Consider the following 23,646-nt stretch of genomic DNA (forward strand, 5'->3'; position numbering starts at 1 on the left):
TGCCTGGCCCTCCCCGGCCAGCACCATGGGGGGCCCAGAGGGAAGGAGGGCGGCCCCCACTCTGCAGGAGGAGCCGAAGGGGCTGACCCAGGCCTCCCTTAGTCATTAAAGATGTGTGCTTCCTTCCCCTGGCGTCTGAGTGGGGGGCTGCGGGGTGGGAAACTGAGGCAGGAGGGGGCTGGGCTGTGGACAGCCAGCTGATGTCCGGAGAGACCCGAAGGCTCAGAAGGACTCCATGCGCCTGCCCAGAGGGGCCCCGAGTGCCCAGCACGGCCCACACTGACCACCCCTTCTCCCCAGGGCCAAACTTTGCAGCTCCCCAGATTCTGCCCAGGTTCATCACCTCCCTCCCCACCCTCCCTCCTTCAGCTGTGAGGTCTCTCCGGGGTTGGAGGCGGGCCCTGGAGAGTGGGGGATGGACTCCAGGGAGTGAATGCCGCCCCTCCCCCACCTTTACAAAAATTTTAATTTGAGGCACCATGGTTTGGGTTATGTTTTGCTTTTTGTTTGTGTGTTTGGTCACATCCAGCGATGCTCAGGCGTCCTCCTGGCTCTGCACTCGAGGACCGCTCCCGGTGTTCTCGGGCTCGTATGGGATGCCAGGGATCCAGCCCTGGCCGGCTGCGGTCAGCACCCGGCCTGCTGTCCTCTCTCTCTCGGCCCTGCTCTTATTCCCAAGATGCTTCCAGGTAGGGGTATCCCAGCAGTGTGTTCTTCTGTTCTTCTAGAACCTGACTTCTTTCCCAGGGGGACCGGGCCCCTCCCCGGCTGCACTCAGCGGCTGCTTCTGTATGCATGCTCAGCGGCCAGCAAGGCAGTCCTCAGGGACTGTGTCAGGGAGTGGGCATGCTGAGAGCTCGGCCGGAGGGGAGGGACGGACACCAAAGGAGCTTTCCACATGCAGGGTAGAGAAGCACAGAAACGGGTCGTGAGTGAAAGAGGTCCAGGTTAGTCTAGAGCACGACAGGCTGGGCGGGCTGGGCTGAAAGGGCCTTCGTGAGCAGCCTCTCAGGTAGAACCCACACTGTGTGTGCATTACAGTGTGGTGTGTGCGCACAGTAGGCTTTCTTTTAAACTAGGGGCTTATATGTGTATATGTGTGAGTGTGGTACGAGTGTGTGTACACATGTGTGTGAGGTATGTGTGTGTGGTGTTGCATGTGTGAGAGTGTGCTACATGCACTAGAGTGTGTATGTGCACATGTGTGACCATGTGGTGTGTGCATATGTGACAGTGCGATGTGTGCACATGTGAGAGTGGTGTTACACGTGTGAGAGTGTGGTATGTGCACTAGAGTGTGTATGTGCACATGTGTGGGAGTGTGGTGTGTGCACTGTGAGAGTGTGGTGTGCGCACTGTGTGAGAGTGTGGTGTGAGCACCGTCAGGAGTAATTCCTGAGTGCAGAGCCAGGAGTAACCCCTGAGCATTGCTGGGTGTGACCAAAAACCCATTTCCTGCCCAAGTATGAGCAGAAGTTGTACAACCACCACCCGCCCACCCTGAGGCTGACACCAGGCCGACCCCCAATCAGCTGGGCCCTGATCTCAGACCCGTGCTCCTGACTGCCTGGAAGGAGTGGGGGTGGGGGAGCACCATGACACAAGTAAGCGCTGGAGGTCGCCCCCTGGAGGTTCACAGTGGAAGACCAGTACACGCTGGGGCCCAGGCAGGTATTGGGACGAGTTTTTTTTTGCGTTTTTTGAGTTTTATTGCGGGGCTATAGGGGACAGAGCGGCCTGCGATGCCCTGTGCCCCCTCTTCAGGCCCCAGCGGGTCCCTTGCACCAGCTGCTCTCTTGTGGGCGGTACCCTCGCACCCGTCCACCTCTTCCGAGAGTTCCTGGTGCCAGGGCCAGATCTCCCCGCTTAGCTGCCACGTGTCCAGGCACAGAGCTCACACACCTCTATCACACAGTCCCTGGGGCCGCACCCACCCTTTCTGCAGCCTCAGTAAGTGATGAAGACCCCCGCGTCGGGGCTGGAGTGATAGCATAGCGGGTAGGGCATTTGCCTTGCACGCGGCCGACCCAGGTTCAAATCCCAGCATCCCATATGGTCCCCTGAGCACCGCCAGGGGTAATTCCTGAGTGCAGAGCCAGGAATAACCCCTGTGCATCGCCAGGTGTGACCCAAAAACCAAAAAAAAAAAAAAAAGACCCCCGTGTTAATGTCACCCTAGTCTGTCATTTCGGAGTCTTCCGAGGAAGTCTTTTAGCTTGGGGCACTTTGGATTATTTTTTTAATTAAAAGAATAATAGGGTCTGGTGAGATAGGGTGGTGGTAGGACATTTTCCTTGCACACAGCTAGCCTGGGTTCAGTCCCTGGCACCCCATGTGGTCCCCTGAGCACCACCAGGAGTGGTGGGTGCAGAGCCAGGAGGAAGTCCTGAGATTGCCAGGTGTGGCACAAAAACTCAAAAAGTTGTTTTAGTTATTATGATATAGATTGAATTTTATGGTATCAGCCTTCAAAATTTTTGGTCCCTCCCCACCCCCACCCCCTCCCCAAAGTGCTCCTGACCCTCCACCATGTCCCTATGTGCCTCTTGCCTGGTCTTTGTCCCCAGAGGAAGCTTTTTAATTTTTTTTCTTTTTGGGTCACACCTGGCGATACACAGGGGTTACTCCTGGCTCTGCACTCAGGAGTCACCCCTGGCGGTGCTCGGGACCATATGGGATGCTGGGATTTGAACCCGGGTCGGCCCTGTGCAAGGCAAACGCCCTACCCGCTGTGCTATCGCTCCAGCCCCAGCTTTTTAATTTTTTTCACCTTTTCAGTCTTCCAAAAATATTTGTCAAGCAGCTGCTACTGGCGAGACCATGGAGTGCGCACAGAGTGGTAAGGCCAGTGTGTGCTTCCAGGGTCCTACTTGCAGGCTGGAGCAACTGTCCGAGAACTCTTTCTGTTGGTCTGTCTGTCTGAGGCCCCGCCTAGCAGTGCTCGGGGCTTCCTCCTGGCTCTGCACTCAGAGATCACTCCTGGCACTGCTCCAGGGACCGTGTGGGATGCTGGGGGTCAAACCTGGGTTGGCCGTGTGCAAGGCAAACCACTACCCACCACTGTACCATCACTCCAGCCCCTCTTTTTTTTTTTTTAAAAAAAAAGTCAGAGTCATTTGTACAGTCTTGCTTGGAGGCTCAATTTGTTTTTATGTTTTATTTTTACACAAAAAATCCTTTTAAAAATATTGATCATTCCAAGGTTTTTTTAAAAGTATTTTTCCCTATTTCTGTTTATGAATAAATTTTATTTTTGAAGCCTTATGGCCTGAGAGGAGAGTAGATAGAATTTCTATTCATTCTTTTCCACTTCTTCCAGGCCAGGGTTTCCTGGCTAAGGGTTTGCTCAAGGAATGTTAAAGTCTCCTATTGCTATTGTGTCATTGTCAAAATTGTCCTTCTATAAGAGATCACCAACATGTTGTTAAAGGTTGAGCCTTGTGTGCTTATATATACGTGTATATATATATGCATATACATATATCTGTAAAAAAAATTTCCAAGATTTTTTTGCCTCCTACTTTAAAACCCATCAAATGTGGTGTGGCACTCTCGGAGTATAGGTGGTATGAGGTATGAGTTGTCGCAGCCGCAAATGTGGCCGCATGGTCCAAGAATAGGTTTACTCATGGTGAAGCTCGAGTGGAGAGTGGCCGTGACCATGGCAGCCGTGGAGCTCTGGAGGTTTTTGGCTGCCAGGGTTGGGTCCCTTGGGGCGGGGAGGAGTCTCACCCACCCCCCTGTGGGACGCCCCAAGTGAAACAGCCTGGTGCAGGGTCTGGTGGTGTGGTTATGGCATGTGTCATGCTCTGCTCCCTTCCGAGGGAGAAGGACGTGTGGCTCTTGTCTTTTAAAGAAGCTCCTCTAATGCTTCTTGAAAAACTAGTTTCAAGGTTATGAACTTCCTAAGCTGTTGTCTGTTCATGCAGCTTTGCATTACTCAAGTATGAACAATAATTTTGTCGATTTTGCTCAGTGCACCCATTTCACTGAGCCTTTTGGTTTGTTCATTGTATCCCACCATTCTCTTCTGGCCAATGGGTTCTTTTGGTAGGTCTGCTGTGAATCTTATGGGTACCTTTGTATGGATATTCCTTTTTTGATCTTGTTGCTTTCATATTCCATCTCTGTCTTTTGGCTTTTGTCATGCTGAATATAATGCATCTTGGAAAATTTTTTATTTGGGTCTATTTTCACTGGGACTCTTTAGGTCTCTTGAATCTCGTTGCTTATACTCAACTCTGGGGATTTTGTTTTTGTTTTTGGGCCACCCTTGGCGGTGCTCAGGGGTTACTCCTGGCTCTGCACTCAGGAGTCACCCTGCCAGTGCTCATATGGAATGCCAGGGTTGAGCCAAGTTGACTGTGTGCAAAGCAAATGCCTTACCTGCTGTACTATCTCTCCAGCTCAGCTCTGGGAAATTCTCAACCATTATTTCTTGGGCTGAGAGGTCTTCATCAAACTCACTTTCCTGTTGCTCGGGGACTCTGACGGCTCAGACTGCTTCTTTTGAAGTCATCCCATCGTTCTTGGGTTGCTGTTCACTTATTTGGGGGGCTTTTTTCCATCTTCTGTTGTTTTTTAGATTTTTCTGGCTAGGTTTGAAGTTCACTGATTTTGTCGTCAGCTGCTGTTACTCTGATGCTGAGCCTTTCATTCAGTTTGTGTTTCTTCAGTTCTGCACAGGGAGTAGTGAAAACTACAGCCTCAGCTCAGTGACGGCTCCGCACTGTCAAGGGCTGACGCAGTTTCCAGTCTGGGCCAGTCTGGGCTTGGTGCCCAGGGCTAGGGCAGAGGGCGGAGTCTGTGGCACTAGACTCGGTTCCACCCAGCATCCTTCCAAACCGGGTCTAGGGGCTGGGAGGGTTCAAAGGGCCAGAGCATGAGGTCTCCATAGGGGAGGCCAAGAGTCAAGCCCCAGCACCGCAGAGACCCCCTGGAGGGAACCTCAGACTGGAACTACTGCTTCTCTGGTGGCACTGGGTGGACGCATGGTGCGGGCAGGGGCCATTGGCTCAGGGCCAGGCCTTTGTGTCATTGTTATTTGGCTACACCTGGCGGTGCTCAGGGGTTCCTCCTGGCTCTGCACTCATGAGGTACTCCTGGAGGTGCTCGGGGATCATCTGGGCTGCCAGGGATCAAGCGGTGCCCTCCCTGCTGTACTCTGGCCCCTCCCAAGGCAGGACTCCCAAGGCAGAAGCTGCTGGTGCTTGGAGGTTCTCTCCCATCCCATTATAAGAAACCCTGGGGACTGGAGTGATAGCACAGCGGGTAGGGCGTTTGTCTTGCACGCGGCCAACCCGGGTTCGATTCCCAGCATCCCATATGGTCCCCCGAGCACCACCAGGAGTAATTCCTGAGTGCAGAGCCAGGAGTAACCCCTGAGCATCGCTGGTGTGACCCAAAAGGAAAAACAAACAAACAAACAAAACCCAAGAAACCCTGGCTGGGGCCGGGAGGCTCTGGAGCGGCGAGAGCACATGCCTCGGATGCACCCAACCTGAGCACTGCTCGGGGGTTCCCCACCAAAACTAAAAAATAAAATGTGCTCATATATCAGCACAAACCGGGGCCCTGCCGGGGGGAGCAGAGAGTGTCCTGGCTCGGGGCCCTGGAGATGGGGAGGAAGATCAGGGGCCAGTGCCTGCTGGCTTGACCTCTGCTCCTGCCTCCTAGTCAGGTATATCTGAATTTTGGCTCCATTCATGGATCCTCAATGGAGTTTGTAGCTGCAAGCAGACATTTCCCCTGGGGAGAGGAGCTGCCACCACGTGTGGGTTCCTGGGCTTGTGCTGTGACCTTCCCAGAACCAACAGGAAGCGGCTCACTAGCTCGCCAGTGCAGGAAGCGGGTTACTCTCCCCCTCCCTCCCTCCCTCTCTCCCTCTCTCCCCTATCTCTCTTCCTCCCTCCCTCCCTCTCTCTCCCTCTCTGTCTCTCCCTCTCTCCCTCTCTGTCTCTCTCCCTCTCTGTCTCTGTCTCTCTCCCTCTCTCTCCCTCCCTCCCCTATCTCTCTTCATCCCTCTCTCCCTCTCTCTCTCTTTTTTTTTTTTTTGCTTTTTGGGGTCACACCCGGCGATGCAGAGGGGTTACTCCTGGCTCTGCACTCAGGAATTACTCCTGGCAGTGCTCAGGGGACCATATGGGATGCTGGGATTTGAACCTGGGTCGGCCGCATGCAAGGGAAACGCCCTACCCGCTGTGCTATCGCTCCGGCCCCTCTCCCTCTCTCTCTGTCTCTCCTTCTCTCTATCTCTTCTCCCTCTTTCTCTCCCTTTCTCTTCCTTCCTCCCTCTCCACCTTTCTCTCCTCCCTCCCTCCCTCCCTCCCTCCCTCCCTCCCCTCCCTCCCTCCCTCCCTCCCTCAGTGCCTCTCCACTGACCCCTGTTCTCATGCCCTGGAGTGGTGTCGGGGTTGGAGTCTAAGTGGGGATTCAGCCTCCCACAGTGGTAAAGATGCATCTTAGCACATGAGCGTGTGTGTGTGTGTGTGTGTGTGTGTGTGTGTGTGTGTGTGTGTGCGCGCTGGTACAGGCCTGTGAGTAGGGGGAGTGCTCTGAAGCCCCTGGTAGCACCGTCTAGTGCAGGAAGGCTGTACCCGGCGGCAGTGCAGTCCCGTGGCTGGAGCACTCTGCAGGAGGAACAAGCTCCTTCTAACGAGCACCTCAGTGCCAGCCGAGTCAGAGAGCGGGCAGGGGACTCGCCGAAACCCCGTCTGACCAGGAGAGGGGGGGAGGGCGCAGGATGGGGACAGCTCTGACCTGGGAGAGGGGATAAGGAGATTGCAAACGGGCTAAGAAAGCCCTCCCACCTGTCAGCTCAGGGCCGTAATCGGGCCTCTGTGCCTTGAGGATTTGTTCTATTTTCATCACTGTGGGGAGTGGGGGCTGGGGGGGCCGGGCTGGCAAAGCCCTGTGGAAGCGTTTCTCCACCGCAGCCCTAGTGTCCTCTGGGTCTGGGCCCGGGTTCCCGTGCCCTGCTGCCTTCTCCCTCTGCCCGGTCGGGCCCGCCTGTGCTGAGATCTCCGAGTGCCGAGAGGGCCCCCTTGACCCCTTGACCTTGCTCGCCCCCGGCGCTGCAGCGGCCATGGGCAACGTGATGGAGGGCAAGTCGGTGGAGGAGCTGAGCAGCACCGAGTGCCACCAGTGGTACAAGAAGTTCATGTCCGAGTGCCCCTCGGGCCAGCTCACCCTCTACGAGTTCCGCCAGTTCTTCGGCCTCAAGAACCTGACCCCGTGGGCCAGCCAGTACGTGGAGCAGATGTTTGAGACCTTTGATTTCAACAAAGTGAGTAGGGGTCGGGGGTCAGGGGTTGGGGGTCAGGGATCAGGGGTTGGGGTCAGGGGCCTGGGGGGCATCCTAGTGAAGCCCCACTCTGTGTGTTGGCGTGCGGTGGGCAGGGAAAGAATAGCTCTGCAGGAGGAGCGGCTGTATTTTTCTGGGGTGCATGTGTTTGGGGCTGCCCATCAGTGCCGGGGACCCCTGTCCACATACACTGAGCACCACCCGATTCAGCGCGGTCAGAAAGGAGTCAGACCCCAACTTGGCTGGAGCACGCTTTTCCGGGCAGCAGGGGTGGCTCCAGGGCAACGCGACGAGAGACTGTGTGATCTGGGCTCTCCTTGCCCACCCACCCCATCCGGGACTCCCTCCAGGGTCCCTGAGCCCCCACTGGGTGCCGGGCGCTGTCCACGGTGCTGAGTGTGGGTCTTGGTGCCCACAGGCTGCAGAGAGGTGGAAATCAGGGCGCCTGCGGGTGGGCCTGTTGGTGTGAGCTGGCTGAATCCCTGTGACCCGGGTCCCCCGGGTCTTGGCAGCAGAATGGGGGGAAGGTGGGGCTGCTTGGTCACTGGGCGTCAGGCAACTCGGGTCTGCGGAGGTCTATCTGTCTCCTACACGATTGCTTAGATGCGCTTGACGGGGGGGACCCCTGAATGCTGGAGAGGGCGTGGGGGGAGCTGAGCCCCAAGGGCCTGGGATGCTCGCTTTCGTCATCCAGGTGACCAGTCTTCTCCACCATGCAGCCCCTTAGCTGTGCCAACTCCCCTTATCTCACCCACGGATGCCAAAGGTATCTGGGAGGTTGCTGGCCAGCTTGCCGACAGCAAATCTTCCATTGTGAGGCATTTTTTTTTTTACTTTTTGGGTCACACCCGGTGATGCACAGGGGTCACTCCTGGCTCTGCACTCAGGAATTACTCCTGGCGGGGCTCAGGGGACCATATGGGATGCTGGGAATCGAACCCGAGTTGGCTGTGTGGAAGGCAAACGCCCTCCCCGCTGTGCTGTCACTCCTGCCCCTATGTAGCAACTGAGTTACAGTGACAGAAGAACCCAGACCTGCAGACCTGTCTCCCCACCCCTGCTAGCCTCCATGCTAAGGGGTCCCTCACCCCTCAGGAAGGTACAGATAATGATGGTGCCCTGCCATGTCCACTGTAAGCTGGGGAGCAGGTGCCCCCTGCCCAGAGGGCCCAGACTCCAGGGCGGGTGAGACCCCCACAGAAAGCTGCAGCTCAGAGGCTATTTAAAACTCACTTGCATTTCGGGTTGAGGCCAAAGAAGATTATAGGCTTTGAGTGCAGCATCGAGGGAAGCATCAGTGCTGGAGGGATTTTCGCGGGGTGTGTGTGTGTGCAGGACTGGAGATGGGGGTGCCCTGAGGCCTCCCCCTCCATGCTCCAAAGTAGTGGTCACTCCCGAGCAGGAGTGGGGAGGGCAGAGGTACAGCACCCCCACTTACACCCATGCAGACCTTCTTCCCTATGGAGGCCGACCTCTGCGTGGTGCCTTGTCCTCTGAAGGCCACTGATACGGCCATCTCACTAAGTGCAAGCCCCATCGTGACCTCCTCCCTGGGGCATGGTGTTTCCGGGCCTCACTTCCTCAGGAATTCCTTGGCTAGTTTCTATTCGTCAGTGCTCACGGCTATTCCAGGGTGTGCTGGGGGCCGGTTCCAGCGTAGCTCAGGGAATTCTGCAGAGGTGGGGATGGAACCCGGGTCTCAGCACGCAAGGGTAGCTTGACATCTCCCGGGCCTTCCTCTGGATTCTGCCCACATCTGTCCTGCCGCAAGTCTCTGCCCTGACCTCTCCCCCACCTCCCGGTCCTGCTTTGAACCTCCTTCACTGGGATTGAGTATAGTCTCTTCCAGAGGCTGGAGCAGTAGTGCAGCGGGTAATGTTCTTTCCTCGCATGTGGATGACCTGGATATGATCCCTGGCACCCCAGAGGGTCCCTCGGGCCCTGGCAGGAGTGATCTCTGAGAGTAGAGCCAGGAGTAAGCCCTGAGAACCCCCCAGGTGTGGCCCTCAAACAAACAAACAAATACAGCCCCTCCCCCTGATGCATATAGCCCCCACCCCAGGGGTCTTCTCTTCTGACTTGTGACATTAAATCCCATTTAGTCTCAGCTGAGCCCCACGGGGCAGGAACTGGGGGACGGGGCTGTGGGCCACACATGCTGCTGCTTGTAACCTACTCCCAGCTCTGTGCTCAGGGAACCATGAGGTGCGGGAGATCAAACCAGGGCCCACTGCTGGCAAGGCAAGTGCCTTCCCGCTGCACGCTCCGGTCAGGGCAGTTTTCGCCTCCTTGTTCACTGCTGAATTCCCAGCAGGTAGAACAGCGTTTGCCATGCAGCCGATGCCTTTCACATCTCCTGAGGCAATGTGAGAAATCACAGCTTTAGGGACTTGTTTTGTCCTTTGTCCCACGAGTTCACCTAGATGTGTGATTCCGAGCACTGAGTGCATCTTTGCGGTCTCTCAGTGCTCACACACAGGCATCCTCTGCCTCTTTCCTCCTGCTGTTGCAGTGACCTGGAGCCAGTCATATGTGTGGTTGTGGAGCTGGTCATGCTTGCTGGCGCGGTGGGGTGGGGGGTGCACACCTGGTCGTGGGGTTTGAACATCTCTCATGGTGGCATTCAGTGGCCACACTTTAGCTGTGGTTCAGTTCATGTGTTTTTGTTTGTTTATTATTTTGCTTGGGGGGACACTCCTGGTGGTACTCAGGGCTTACTCCTGAATTTGCGCTCAGGAACAACTCCTGGCAGGCTTGGGAGACTATACAGGGTGCCGGGAATTGAAACCCAAGTCTGCTGTGTGCAAGGCAAACACCCTTCCCGCTGTACTCCTCTCTGGCTCCCAGTTTATGTTTTGTTTTGTTTAAGTATTGTTCACACAATCCTGGCTGACCCTGGCAGCACGGGGCTCCTCAAAGCTACCCTTGGAACATGTGGGCGGCACCAGGGATCAAATTCAAAGCCTCACACTGACTTGCAAGGCAGGTGTTGTGGCCCCTGAGTCATCCCAGGGCCCTGTTACAATCACATTTTGGACAAAAGCACCCCACCCATCATCTGGAATCGTTTTCACCTAGTTTATTTTGTTGTAGGTTGAGGGCCCCGTATGGGGTCACATAGCTGAATGAAATTTAGGTCGTGAAAAAATTTAGCAATAGTAAGAGATGTCTGAATAAGCAATGATTAAAACTTAATTCAAGATCAACAGTAAAACTAATCCAAAGCGGTTCTGATTTATTTATTTTTTTTTTTTGGGGGGGGGAGTGATGCACATCTAACGCTGTTCAGAGCTTTCTTTTGGCTCTGTGCTTCAGCAATATTCCTGGAGAGACGCAAGGGAACATAACTGAACTAGGTTGATCATGTGGAAGGCAAATGCCTTAACCCCTATGCTAGTTCTCTAGGCTCCAGGTGCCTCTGGGGCATTTGCCTGTGTTACGTTTCTTAGGCAAAAGGAAGTTGCATACTTTTTTTTTTTTTTTACCATATTTCACTGCACATTTGTCACAGATTTTATGGTAGACATTTTTGTTTCCTAAAAGGGGTTGTGATCTCTGAGCCACCTCCTTGGGGCCTGGGGTCCTCATCCTACTGAGATCTGAGCCCCAACTTTAGCATAGCATTCAGTAAGAAAGTGCTTGAGGGAGTCAGAAGAATCAAGGAAAGAACGAGAAAGTACCCGTGCCTCCTTCCTCCTTACCTCGACCCACATCCTGACTTGAAGAATTCATCTCATCCTGCTGGGACATTCCTCCCCGCCACTCTCCCCATCTCCACTGCAACTGAAGGGACTCAAGACTGAGCACCCAGGAAGCACGTAGGTGGAGGGGTGACACACGTGGCGGTGCAAAGCAGTACTCCTGAAATATACACATCCTGTGAACGGAGGAGAACTCATTTCAATTTTTTTCCCCACAGAAGTTCAGGTGATATTATTTTAATTTGTTATTAATATTATTTGGTTTTGGGCCAAACCCAGCGGTGTCAGGGCTTATTCTTGACTCTGTGCCTGGAGATTATTCCTGGATGAGGCCCCTGGGGAACTCATGTGGGGTGTCAGGGGTGGAATCCTGGTGGTCATGTGCAAAGCCAATGTCCTACTATCACTCCAGCCCCCAAATCATTTCCATTTACACAAAGCAAGACGCCTGTGAAGACACTGCAACAGCCCCAGTGGAAGTCGGTTGGTTCATTTGATCTGTCTCTGGGATACGCAGGAGGGATTGTCCAGGGGGCAAGATAGGGGCAGGCACCAGGGGTCAGCCACGAGGGTGGGTCGGGAACAGAGCGTGAGAGGGAGCTTATGATGGTCGCACCCCTGCTCAGGATGGCTACATAGACTTCATGGAGTATGTGGCAGCACTCAGCTTGGTCCTCAAAGGCAAGGTGGAGCAGAAGCTGCGCTGGTACTTCAAGCTTTACGACGTCGACGGCAATGGATGCATCGACCGGGATGAGCTGCTTACCATCATCAGGGTAACTGCAGGTGCAGGGTGGGTGGGGCGGGGCCATTGGGGGCGGGGCCAACGGAAAGGCAGGGTCAATGGAGGGGCGGGCCACTAAGGGGCGGGGCCACTGAAAAGGGAGGGGCCAATGGAGAAAATTAGCAACTAAAGGGGTGGGGCCAATAGATGGGGCGGGCCACTAAGGGATAGGGCCATTGGAAAGGGAAGGGCCAATGGAAAGAATGGGCTACTAAAGGGGCGGGGCCATTGAAAAGGCAGGGCCATAGATGGGGCGGGCCACTAAGGGGTGGGGCCATTGGAAAGGCGGGGCCAAAAGGTAGGACCAATGGAGGGGCGGACCACTAAGGGGGCGGGACCATTGGAGTGGTGTGGCCACAGGCAGGGCCAATGATGGGGCGGGCCAAATAAGGGGGCGGGGTTATGAGTGTGGCCGCTGGAGGGACCGCCAGAGGGGGCCAGGCAGTGGGAGTCTTGGGCGAATTGAGAGACCCAGGCCTTGGATTAGAAGTGGGCAGGGGGGCTGGAGAGATAGCACAGCGGGTAGGGCGTTTGCCTTGCACGCGGCCGACCCGGGTTCAAATCCCAGCATCCCATATGGTCCCCTGAGCACGGCCAGGGGTAATTCCTGAGTGCAGAGCCAGGAGTAACCCCTGTGCATCGCCAGGTGTGACCCAAAAAGCAAAAAAAAAAAAAAAAAAAAAAAAAAAAGAAGTGGGCAGGACTGGGTCCGTAGTCTTGGTGCTGGGGTCACCCACGTCCTTCCGTTCCCTGAACCTCAGTTTGTCTGAGCGCGCGGGTCGCCCCCTCCCCCCCAGGGTTGCAGTGGGTTGTCTCAGCGCCGCCCCTTCTCCCCAGGCCATCCGAGCTATCAACCCCTGCAGCGACTCCACGATGAGCGCGGAGGAGTTCACGGAGACCGTGTTCTCCAGGATTGACGTCAACGGGGACGGTGAGGAGCCCTTGGGTGCCGGGGTGGCGGCAGCTGAGAGGGGGAGATCCGAGAGGGAAGCACCGCCCTCTCCAGCTTGCCACCCCTCAGCCGTCGTTCATGATGATGATGATGATGATGATGATTTCTGGGGGGAGGGTGGTTTGGTCACACCCGGCGATGCTTAGGGGTTTCTCCTGGCTCTGCACTCAAGAATTACTCCCGGGGGTGGGGGGGAGAAAAAAAAAAGAATTACTCCTGGCGGTGCTTGGGGGACCATATGGGATGCTGGGGACCAAGCCCGGTTAAACCACGTGCAAGACAAGAGCCCTCCCCGCTGTTACTATCTCTCCAGTCCCTATTATTATTATTATTATTGTTTTGTTTTGGGGTCATGCCCAGTGATGCTCTGGAGTTACTCCTGGCTCTGCTCTCAGGGATCACTCCTGGTGGTGCTCAGGAGACCATGTGGGATGCCGGGAACAGAACCCAGGTTGGGTGCCAGGCACATGTCCCTCACCACTATACTATCACCCTGACCTCTCACCTGTCCTTTATTTGGGGAATCTTGGCCCCAGGCTCTGCCCACCCACTCACAGTTCCCCCAGCACTGACTCAGCTTCTCTTTGCCAGACCCCTATTGGTGGTGATGGTGGGGTAGGGGGTCCGGACCTCAGAGGCGAAGTTCTCCTTCCATGCCGCCCTTTCTCCCCACAGGAGAACTGTCCTTGGAGGAGTTCATGGAGGGCGTCCAGAAGGACCAAATGCTTCTGGACACGTTGACCCGGAGCCTGGACCTCACCCGCATCGTGCGCAGACTCCAGAGCGGAGTGCAAGAGGAGGGGGCTGGCAGTGGGGGTCCCCCGCTCTCGGATGAATGAGCCCGCTGCCCCGCTCACTGCCTCAGGACTTGGGAGGGCGCATGTGATGGTGCCTCCAAGCCCGCATTGTTATTTTCATTCGTTTCGTATTTGGTTTTGGTTCACTCCCTGCTCAGGGCCCATCGATTGCTCAGGGTGGAGCTTGCAGGACTTTGCAGTGCCAGAGATCAAACCCAGGGCTCCTGCATGCAAAGCCAGTGCTCCAGCCCTTGGAGCCATCTCCCCCGCCCCCCATGTGGTTACTTATACTGATTCCAGGTAGAATCTGCTTAGGTCAAAGGCTCAGTGGGTCTCTTGGGGTGCACCGTGGCAGCGAAGGGCAAAGGCGGGAGTGCAGAGCAGAGGGGACAGTGAAGAATGAATGTGGGTGACTCAGCTGGTGACCCCTGGGTGGGTGCCCTCAGCATCCCTCCGGCCTCCAGGCTCTCCTGTTCCATGTCTCCACCTTCACCCTGGATATGAACTTTCCAAAGTTGATCTGGGTTCTCCGGGAACTCTGATGAACTACTACAGTTGGGGGGGGAGGCGGGCGGACCTCCACCCAGCACTGCATTCACACAAAGACCCTGCCCAGTGATTGTGGGGCTCGCTTGTGAGGTTCTTGGGGCTCATTCCTATAGCAAGGAATACACAGCACAAGCTGTCACCCGTGCAAGGGTCTCAGGCTGATGGGGAAGCCTGTAGACAAACACTGATGCAGTAAAACACGCGGAGAGATGCTGTGGAGAGGTTCCTGCAGCATGCGAGCGAGTCTACTGCAGATGGAGCCCTTGACTTTGAATGTGGAGGAGGTATTAGGGGGTGCAGTTGGGTGCAATGATGGGGAAGGCACTGGAGGAAACTTGTGTGTGGTTTGCATTGGGGGGAGGGTGAAGGGGAGGGAAGTTCCTTAGGTGTAAATTGCGGGTATTGTGTCAGACTTTATTTTACCAGGTTTAAAACAATAAGGGGTTCTTGTGTCCATTTTTTGAGAGCACCTCCTAGGGTTCCAGAAATAGGTTAAAAAGAAAATTTTCTTGGGGTTGGAGGAATAGCATAAGGGTTAAGATGCTGGCCTGCATACAACTGACCTGGGTTCAACCCCGGGCACCCTATAAAAATAAATGAAAAGCAAAAACATGAGTCTTGTCACCTTGGTAGGAGCTCTGTGAAGTTAAAGGAGCTTTTTTTTTATTATTTTGTTTTGGGAGCCACACCTGGAGGTGCTCAGGGCTTATTCCTGGCTCTGTGCTCAGGGGTCACTCATGCCGTTTGGGGCGCCTGGGATCAAACCCGGGTCGGCGTCACGAAATGCAAGCACCTTATCTGCTGTACTCTTTCTCTAATCCCCAGATACAAGTGTTTGCACCTTATCTGCTGTACTCTTTCTCTAATCCCCAGATACAAGTGTTTGACGGGGCTGGAGCAATAGCACAGCGGGTAGGGCGTTTGTCTTGCACGTGGCCGACCCGGGTTCGATTCCCAGCATCCCATATGGTCCCCTGAGCACCGCCAGGAGTAATTCCTGAGTGCAGAGCCAGGAGTAACCCCTGTGTATCGCCAGGTGTGACCCAAAAAGAAAAAAAAAAAAGTGTTTGACAGTACAGATATGAATCATGATCAGCCACAGGATGTGTATAAGTATATTTTGAGTGTGCACAAGTGTACATATCTGTGTATATATGTATGATTACATGTATATGCATGATTATGTGACTCTATAGGTATATGTATGTGTGTATGTGTGAGTATCTGTGTGCACATGTATATATGATTGTGCATGTGCATATGTATGTAATTATGTGTGTGTTTGTGTGAGTGTGTGCCCATCTATTCAGGCATTCTTGAAAGGCTGTTTCTGTTATGTTGGTCCAAGAGTGACAGAAGGCCATTGTGGCCGCAGAGTTCTCCTTTATCCCCAGGAAACCCGAATCTTCTAGAAGCGACTGGAAAGCCTGTGACTGCTGCTGGTCCCTGGGGCTTGGGGCCCTGTGGTTCCCCTCGGGTGGGGGCTTCGACTCCGTTGTTCACAGCCAGTGTCCTGACCATTCCTGCTCTGACCTACGTCTGTCCTGCAGGGCAGTGACATCTGATATCACTTAGGGGCAGTCTGTTCCAGGCGGGCTCTGTCCCCACTCACTGCTCACCCCAACATTCGGCACATCGGTGGACACTTAGAGCTCTCCAAGAACTGTGCGCCAGAGGAGTTGGCGTCTTTGTTTCAGATGCTTCTCCGGAGCTTTGGTTCTTTCCTTGGGCTGAGGGCGGGGAAGCACCGGGAGAAAGCTGCCCAGGGGTGTGAGGGAGAGGATGGGGCTAAGGGGCCCCAGGGGGAGGGAGCCCCTCGGGGCTGAGGATGCAGTTTGCTCGCACCTGTCCTGTCCATAGCTTAGTCCCTTGGAGACTGGGAGTCAGCCAGGGCCTGAGCACAAACCCGGAGAAGGGAAGGGGGGCAGGGCTGGGCCTTCTGGAAAGGGTGGAGTGAACTGGAGGGGACATTTTCCCTCCTTCACCCGGAGGCTGCCTCCTGGGGTCACGAAGGTCAGAAGCAGGGCCTCAGGAGAGGTTAAGCACCTTTCCTCAGGGGCGCGGGATGCTGCGGCGGGGAGGGCACTGGCTGACCAGGCTCCATTCTCGGAGCCCCGTACGATCCTCTGAGCCCCATCGGGAGTAATCTCTGAGCCCAGCGCCAGGAGTAAGCCCTGAGCAGTGCCTGGGGCGGATCTTGGCCTCACCCGCATTACTATTATTTTTGTTTTGAGTTATTTGTGTGTGTGTTTATACCTAAGAAAAGCCCTATATTATTTGTTTGCGATAAAACCCAGGGCTTCACATAGGCAAGGCCTGTCCGGATTCTACCACTGAGATATATCACAGCCCTTACTATTTTCATTTTGTTTTTTAATTTTTATTTATGGGTCTGGACTATATGGGTATAGTCTAGCCCACTGATGTGCCTAAGGTAGCACACATGGGTTTGGTTTAATATACTTGTTTGTATTCTCATATACATTCTTTGTCCCTCTCGGAGAGCCCGGCAAGCTACTGAGAGTATCCCGCCCGCATGACAGAGCCTGGCAAGCTGCCCGTGGCGTATTTGATATACCAAATACAGTAACAATAACAGGTCTCATTCTCCTGACTCTGAAAGAGCCTCCAATACAGCACCCTTTGATGAATAAGGAAAGACTTCTAAAATCTCAGGGCTGGGACGAATGGAGACATTACTAGCACCCGATTGAGCAAATTGATGAACAACGGGATGACAGTGATACAGTGATTTATGGGTCACACCACAATGCTTGGGCTTACTCCTGGCTCTATACTCAGGGATCACTCCTGACAGGGTTTGGAACCATATGGGATGCCAGGATTGAACCCAGGTTGGCCTCACGCAAGGCAAGCACCCTACCCTCTCTACTATCTCTTCTGCCCACTTACTATTTAATTTTGGGGGCTTGGACCAAACCTGGTGGTGCACAGGGCCTGCTCCTGGCTCTGTGCTCATGAGTGACCTTGGTGCTGGGGATTTGAGGGATGCAAAAAAGTGTCTTAACCCCTGTATTATCTCTCTGGCTGGATTTTTTTTTTTACTTTTATTTATTTATTTATTATTTTATTGAATCACCATGTGGAAAGTTACAAAGCTTTCAGGTTTAAGTCTCAGTTATATAATGCTCGAACACCCATCCCTTCACCAGTGCCCATATTCCACCACCAAGAATTACAGTATACTTCCCCCTTTACCCCCCCACCTCCCCAGCCCCCCACCCTGACTGGCTGGATTTTTATTTTTATTTATTTATTTTTTTTTGCTTTTTGGGTCACACCCAGCAATGCTCAGGGGTTACTCCTGGCTCTGCACTCAGGAATTACTCCTGGCGGTGCTCAGGGGACTCTATCGGATGCTGGGAATCGAACCTGGGGCGGCCACATGCAAGGCACACGCCCTACCCGCTGTGCTATCGCTCCGGCCCCTGGCTGGATTTTTAATCAATTGTTTTTAAGCTAATTTTTTTTCAGTTGTGCTCAGAGCTTTTTCCTGACTCTGTGCTCATAGATCACTCCTGGTGGTGCTCAGGCTGGGGATCAAACTAGGTCGGCTGTGTGCAAGGCCTTACCCTGGCCTTATCCTTGACCTCTGAAATTTATTTCTAAAGGAAACTTTTAGATAAATAGCATGCCTTGAAACTGCAGGTGGAATACCTTAGCTACCTTAGTTTTATTTTTCACATCAACATAAGAACAATCCTCGGTTCCCTTCCCCACAGCAACCAGAAAGGCTCCCTTTTATTTCTTTGTTCTTAGGGCCTCACCAGGAAGTGCTCAGTGACTGCTTCCAGTTCAGTGATCAGGGAGGGGCCACTCCTGGAAGTGCTTGGGGGACCCACATGATGCCAGGAATCAAAGGATGCATTCCAGACCCTCGAGCTCTTTTCCATCCCAGTACATTTCCCTTTTTTCCCACTTTTCCCTTTTTGGCTTTTGGGGGTCACACCCGGAGATGCTCAGGGGTTCCTCCTGGCTCTGCACTCAGGAATAACTCCTGGCAGTGCTCAAGAGACCACATAGGATGCTGGGAATCGAACCTGGGTTGACTGCGTGTGAGGCAAACATCCTGCCTACCACTGTCCTATTGCTCCAACCCAGTATGCTTCCCTTTTCATGTAGTTTAATTCTTGCTTGATTGTGGCCCACAACCAGCTGTTCTCAGAGCTGACTCCTGGCTCTGAGCTCGGGGACCATCTGAATTGCTGGAGAGTGAACCTGGGTTAGAACGTTGCACGGAGTCTGCATAACAAAAATAATTTCACTCCTGAAAAAATGTGGAATTTTTTCACAATGTGGAAACAGCTTGTCACACCCAGTGAAGGTTAGAGAAGAGACAAAAGCATCACGGGCCACTTAGAAGTTGGAGACAGAGGGTGACCGAATAAAGGATATTTGGGGGGGTGGGGAGGGAAGTGGGCCACACCCCGAAGTGCTCAGGGCTTATTCCCGGCGCTGTGTTCAGGAGTGACCCTTGGTGGTGCTTTGGAATGCAAGGTAAGTGCCCAAACCCCTGTGCCATCTCTCCTGCCCAAGAGAAGTTTTGTTCTGTTTTGGAGTCACATGCGGCAGTGCTCAGGGCTTACTCCTGGCTCTGTGCTCAGGGATCCCTCCTGGCAGGACTTGGTGGACCCTTGGGGGTGCCAAGGATCAAACCCATGTTGATCGTGTGCATGGCAAGTGCCCTCTCCTCTGTACTACTGCTCCGGCCCAAGAGAAAGATTCTTTTGTTTTGTTGTTGGTTTGGGGCCACACCTGACAATGCTCAGGGGTCACTCACTGCAGTGCTTGGGGGAACATAGGGGTTGTCAGGAACTGAACCCATGTTGGCGTGTGCAAGCACCCTCCTCGTTGTACTATGGCTGCAAGAGAAGATCCTTAAGGGAATGGTGCTGGGTGGGGTCGGGTGAGGTGATCGGGTGCTGGTGAGGACCGAGAGAACAGCCCCAGGGCAGGGTGCCCCGTCTCACTGTCATCCCCCTGGGAAGCCATTCCTGAGAGGGCGAGACCCTACCTCAGGATCCCGGGAGCCATGACCCTCAACTCCTGAGTTCAAGTCTTCATACTCCACTTCCGCTCCCAGCCCTCTTCCGGGGGGACCCCCTTCCTGGGCTTCTCATCTCTGATTTGGGCTGCATGTGCGGGTGTGTCTGTGACCATCAGGGAAAAGCATGGGGACCACCCGCCAGCCCTCCACCAAGGCAAGAGTTGTCCCAGGAGCAGCTTAATGTGTGTGTGTGTGTGTGTGTGTGTGTGTGTGTGTCTGTGTGTGTGTGTGTAGGGGAATCTCCCCCAGGTGAGTGGTGCCTCCTTTGACCCCTCTATGGCCTTGCAGGGCCAAAGAGCTAGTACAGGGATTAAGTCACTGCCTGGCGCCTTACAAAGACCCCGAGCCCCACCAGAAGTGACCCCTAAGCACCTCCAGGTGTGGTCCAAGACCCTCCTCCAAAAAGAGAGACAAACCCCGATAGCAGCACCTCCCTGCCCAGCCAGGCCAGGAAGTCCTGGCCAGGAAGCCTGGTCAGACGCGGGCCGGGTGGGACGCTCTCTCCTCGGTACAGCGGGGCACGTCTGCGGGCTCAGGAGCCCTGGGAGTCGCCCTGAGCCCAGGCCCCTCAGGACACGGCACTGCTGAGAGAGCCAGCCCCCCGGGTTCACGTCCACCTGCAGCATCTTGACCCTTCACCTGTCACGACGGCCTCCCGGGCCTCCCCCGGCATCTTGTGCCTCGTGGTTCCCAGTGATGCATCCCCACCCATCTCCCAGATGAGGGTCCCAGGTGCCCCAGGTCACAGGGCCAGAAAGTGGGGTGCTGCAGAGGGTCCTACTCGTCTCTGCCCCATTCCATCTCTGTTGTCGTCCCCCAAGAGATTCTCTCCACCCCCCCTCGGCGTGGGCAGGTGGGAGCGGGTCCCCGTCTCCAGCTGGTAACTCGCCTGGGAGGAAAGCCTGAGTGGGACCCCAAAGGCTCCCCCAAACCTAGGGACTCAGCGCTCAGAGAAGGCGGCTGGAGGGCGGAGGCGCCCTGCCCCACGCACCCCTGGCAGGCACACAGCCTGGCACGAGGCAGACCCCCCTGTCTGGGCTGCGACCTGGGCCTACTGCAGGCCCTCTGGGGGGCGAGTTCCTGGCCTGTGTAACGGCTGAGGACCGGAATGGCGTCCCAGCTGGTCAGCCTTGCTGAGGTGCCAGCTTTGCTCTGCTTTTTAAGAACCAGACTTTGGCTGTGGGGCTTTCTGATTGTTTATAAATACGTGTTTTGTGTGTATGTGTGTGTGTGGTGTGTGTGTGTGTGCTGTGTGTGTGCATATGTGTGTGTGTGTATGTGTGTGTGTGTGTGGTGCCTGGGATTAAAACGAGAGCCTCACACAGGTAACCCATGTGCTTTATCGACCAACTATATTCTCAGTCCTTTTAATTAAGTCCTTTAATTTCTTTTTCTCTCCCTCCCTCCCTTCCTTTCTCTCCTTCATTCCTTCCTCCTACTCTGTATTTTTCTTTCTTCTACTTCTTTCTTTTTCCTTCTTTCTTTCTTTCTTTCTTTCTTTCTTTCTTTCTTTCTTTCTTTCTTTCTTTCTTTCTTTCTTTCTTTCTTTCTTTCTTTCTTTCTTTCTTTCTTTCTTCCTCCCTTCCCTCCTCCCTCCCTCCCTTCCTTCCTTTCTTTCTTTCTTTCTTTCTTTCTTTCTTTCTTTCTTTCTTTCTTTCTTTCTTTCTTTCTTTCTTTCTTCTTTCTTTCTTTCTTTCTTTCTTTCTTCCTTCCTCCCTTTCCTTCTCCTTTCCTTCCTCCCTCACTTCTTCCCTTCTTTCATCCCTTCCCTCCTCCCTCCCTCCCTCCCTCCCTCCCTCCCTCCCTTCCTCCCTCCCTCCCTCTCTCTCTCTCTCTCTTTCTTTCTTTCTTTCTTTCTTTCTTTCTTTCTTTCTTTCTTTCTTTCTTTCTTTCTTTCTTTCTTTCTTTCTTTCTTCCTTCCTTCCTTCCTTCCTTCCTTCCTTCCTTCCTTCCTTTCTTCCTTTCTTTCTTTCTTTCTTTCTTTCTTTCTTTCTTTCTTTCTTTCTTTCTTTCTTTCTTTCTTTCTTTCTTTCTTTCTTTCTTTCTTTCTTTCTTTCTTTCTTTCTTTCTTTTCTTTCTTTCTTTCTTCTTTCTTATTTTCTGCTCCCCACCAGTGCCGAGGGGCTCAGGGGCTCCTCTAATTGGTGCAGGACGTGGCCCAACAGGGGCCACCAGGGATGCCCTAGTGCAGGGAGCAGCGTGAGGTGCTGAGGACCCGTCCCAGGGCCTCCTGCATTCCAGGCATGCCACGCAATCCAGCCCCAGATGCACAGTCTAAGACTACGGATGTTTGCGTTATTATTCAGTCCGAATGCTTGTGTATGTGTTGCCGTGTCTGACTCACAGTGTGTTTGCATGGCCCGAGTCCCAAAGGGTGGGACTTCCTAGTTCTCTGTGATTGCTGCCTAACCTGATTCCACCGTAGGTAGAAGCAACTCCAGGGCTGCGGCTCGACCTGGACCCTGTCCTCGCACAGCCTGCTCCCAGCCCCCCGAGCACTGCGGAGACGGCCCCCACACAGTCGTGCTTTAAAGCTAAACTATCAGGGCTGGACACACAGTTCAGCAGGCATGGAGCTTGTCTCGCACCCGTTGCCCAGGTTTGAGCCCTGGCCACCACCCAGTCCTCTGAGCATACCAGGAGTGATCCCTGAGCACTTCGGGATGGGTCCCCTCAAACATTAAAATTTCATTACCACTAAAATAAAGGGGAAGGAAGGGATAGGAGGGGGAGGGGAGGAGAGGGGAGAGGAAAGGGTGAGGAAGGGAAGAGGTGAAGGGAGTAGGAAGGAAGGGGTGAGGGAAGGGGAGGAGGATGGGAAGGTCAGGGGAGGGAAGGGGGGGAAGGGCAGGGCAGGGGTGAGGGCAGGGCAGGGGAGGGGAGGAGAGGGCAGGAAGGGGTGAGGGAGGGCGGGGCAGCATGCCCGCAGAGCACTCCCTGAATGATGCAGTGGCCCCTCCGCCCCGTGCCCAGCCGTGCCCACACCCGTGTCCACCCTCCTCTGACCCTGGCCCAGACCTCCACCATGTCCAGGAGCTCCCAGCGGTCAGTGTCGCAGATCCTGAAGGTCCACCTCAGCCTGTGCTCCAGGCGCCCCTCAGCAGGAGGTTCCGGAGTCGAGGGTGCTGTCCTGCGGGGAGCGGGGACCAAGCCCCCCCACCCCCCGCACCCCTCCCAGACCGGGCTGGCACCCCTCCTCAGGGCCACACTCCCCCGGACTCGGGGCTGTGCCTCTTCCCACTCAGCCTCGCTGCCCCCTCAGGCTCCCTTCGTGATCACCCATGCTCCCCAGCTCAAGGACGCCTCCTCCAGGAAGCCTTCCTCCGCTGGGGGTTGGGGCGACCATGCTTGGTGGTCCTCAGGATTCCACCCTGGCTCTGTGCTCTGCGATCACTCCTGGTGGGACTTTGGGACACGGGGCTCCAGTCTGGCCAGTCGCCCGGCCTGAACCCCACGAATATATGGTTGACTTCATTTGGTTTTGGGGCTGAGGTAGTTTGGCTTTGGAGGGGCACAAAGGTAGGGGCTGCTCCTGTCGCTTGGGCACCCGAGGAGTGCGCGGTGCTGGGGTTTGAACTGGGGCCCTGGCATGCAAAGGCTCAGCCTTCCGAGCCATCTTCCCAGCGGGGGCTGTAGTTTACTCCCAATTCAGTCAGCTTAATCAGTGGCCGAACACATAGCAGTGCTCCTACATTATTTAAAAGAAGTATTGAATGGTTCTTTGGCGGGATAGGGTGCGGGGGCCGCCCCCGGAGGTCCTGGGCCACTCCAGCTCTGTGGTCTGTGTGGTGGTCAGGGACGCAGGGGCGGGGTGGCTGCATGCGAGGCTGTCATCCGGGCCCCTGCACCCGGCCTTGGCTGACACGTCCTTTGTCCTTATACTTTCATCCCCCCTGAGCCAGGCGGGAGGTGGATAGGCCAGTAACCCCCGCAGAGAGGAGCAGAGAGGAGGGGCCCTGGGCCAACGTGCGTTGTGAGTCCCATGAGGAAGTTTGCAGGGCGTGACCCCTGGAAGCTCACTGGGCATTGACAATGCTGCCGGCCCTCCTTGTCCCCAGCTGCTTGTTGGCAGCTGGCCTGATGGGCACCAGGGCTGGTCAGGCCAGAGAGGCGTTCCCAGCTGCTCGACCGAGGATGGGGGGTTCTCCACACTCAGGGAAGGGAGGGGTCCAGAGTTGCTCCCAATCAATAAGGTCCCCCCCCCCACACCACACACACACACACACACACACACACACAAACACACACACACCAAACACAGGATTGGGCATTTGATTTTTTTTTGGGGGGGTCACACCCAGCGATGCACAAGGGTTACTCCTGGCTCTGCACTCAGGAATTACCCCTGGCAGTGCTCGGGGGACCATATGGGATTCTGGGATTCGAACTCGGGTCGGCCGTGTGAAAGGCAAATACCCTACCTGCTGTGCTATTGCTCCAGCCCCTGATTTTTGATTTTTGTTTTGTTTTGTGTGGAGGTCACACCCCCTCA

The 23,646-nt window shown here is 54.7% G+C and overlaps 1 protein-coding gene across 1 annotated transcript; it reads left to right on the forward strand.

Annotated features, from left to right (window-relative positions):
* Positions 1 to 7,039: 7,039 nt before the first annotated feature.
* Positions 7,040 to 14,385, forward strand: GUCA1A (guanylate cyclase activator 1A). The gene is made up of 4 exons (XM_004605919.2): positions 7,040 to 7,285; positions 11,631 to 11,780; positions 12,626 to 12,719; positions 13,416 to 14,385. The coding sequence occupies exons 1-4, from the start codon at positions 7,085 to 7,087 to the stop codon at positions 13,577 to 13,579; spliced, it is 609 nt and encodes a 202-aa protein (XP_004605976.1). The 5' UTR covers positions 7,040 to 7,084; the 3' UTR covers positions 13,580 to 14,385.
* Positions 14,386 to 23,646: the final 9,261 nt, after the last annotated feature.

Source organism: Sorex araneus, chromosome 4, assembly GCF_027595985.1.
Source record: "Sorex araneus isolate mSorAra2 chromosome 4, mSorAra2.pri, whole genome shotgun sequence".
Taxonomy (NCBI): Eukaryota; Metazoa; Chordata; class Mammalia; order Eulipotyphla; family Soricidae; genus Sorex; species Sorex araneus.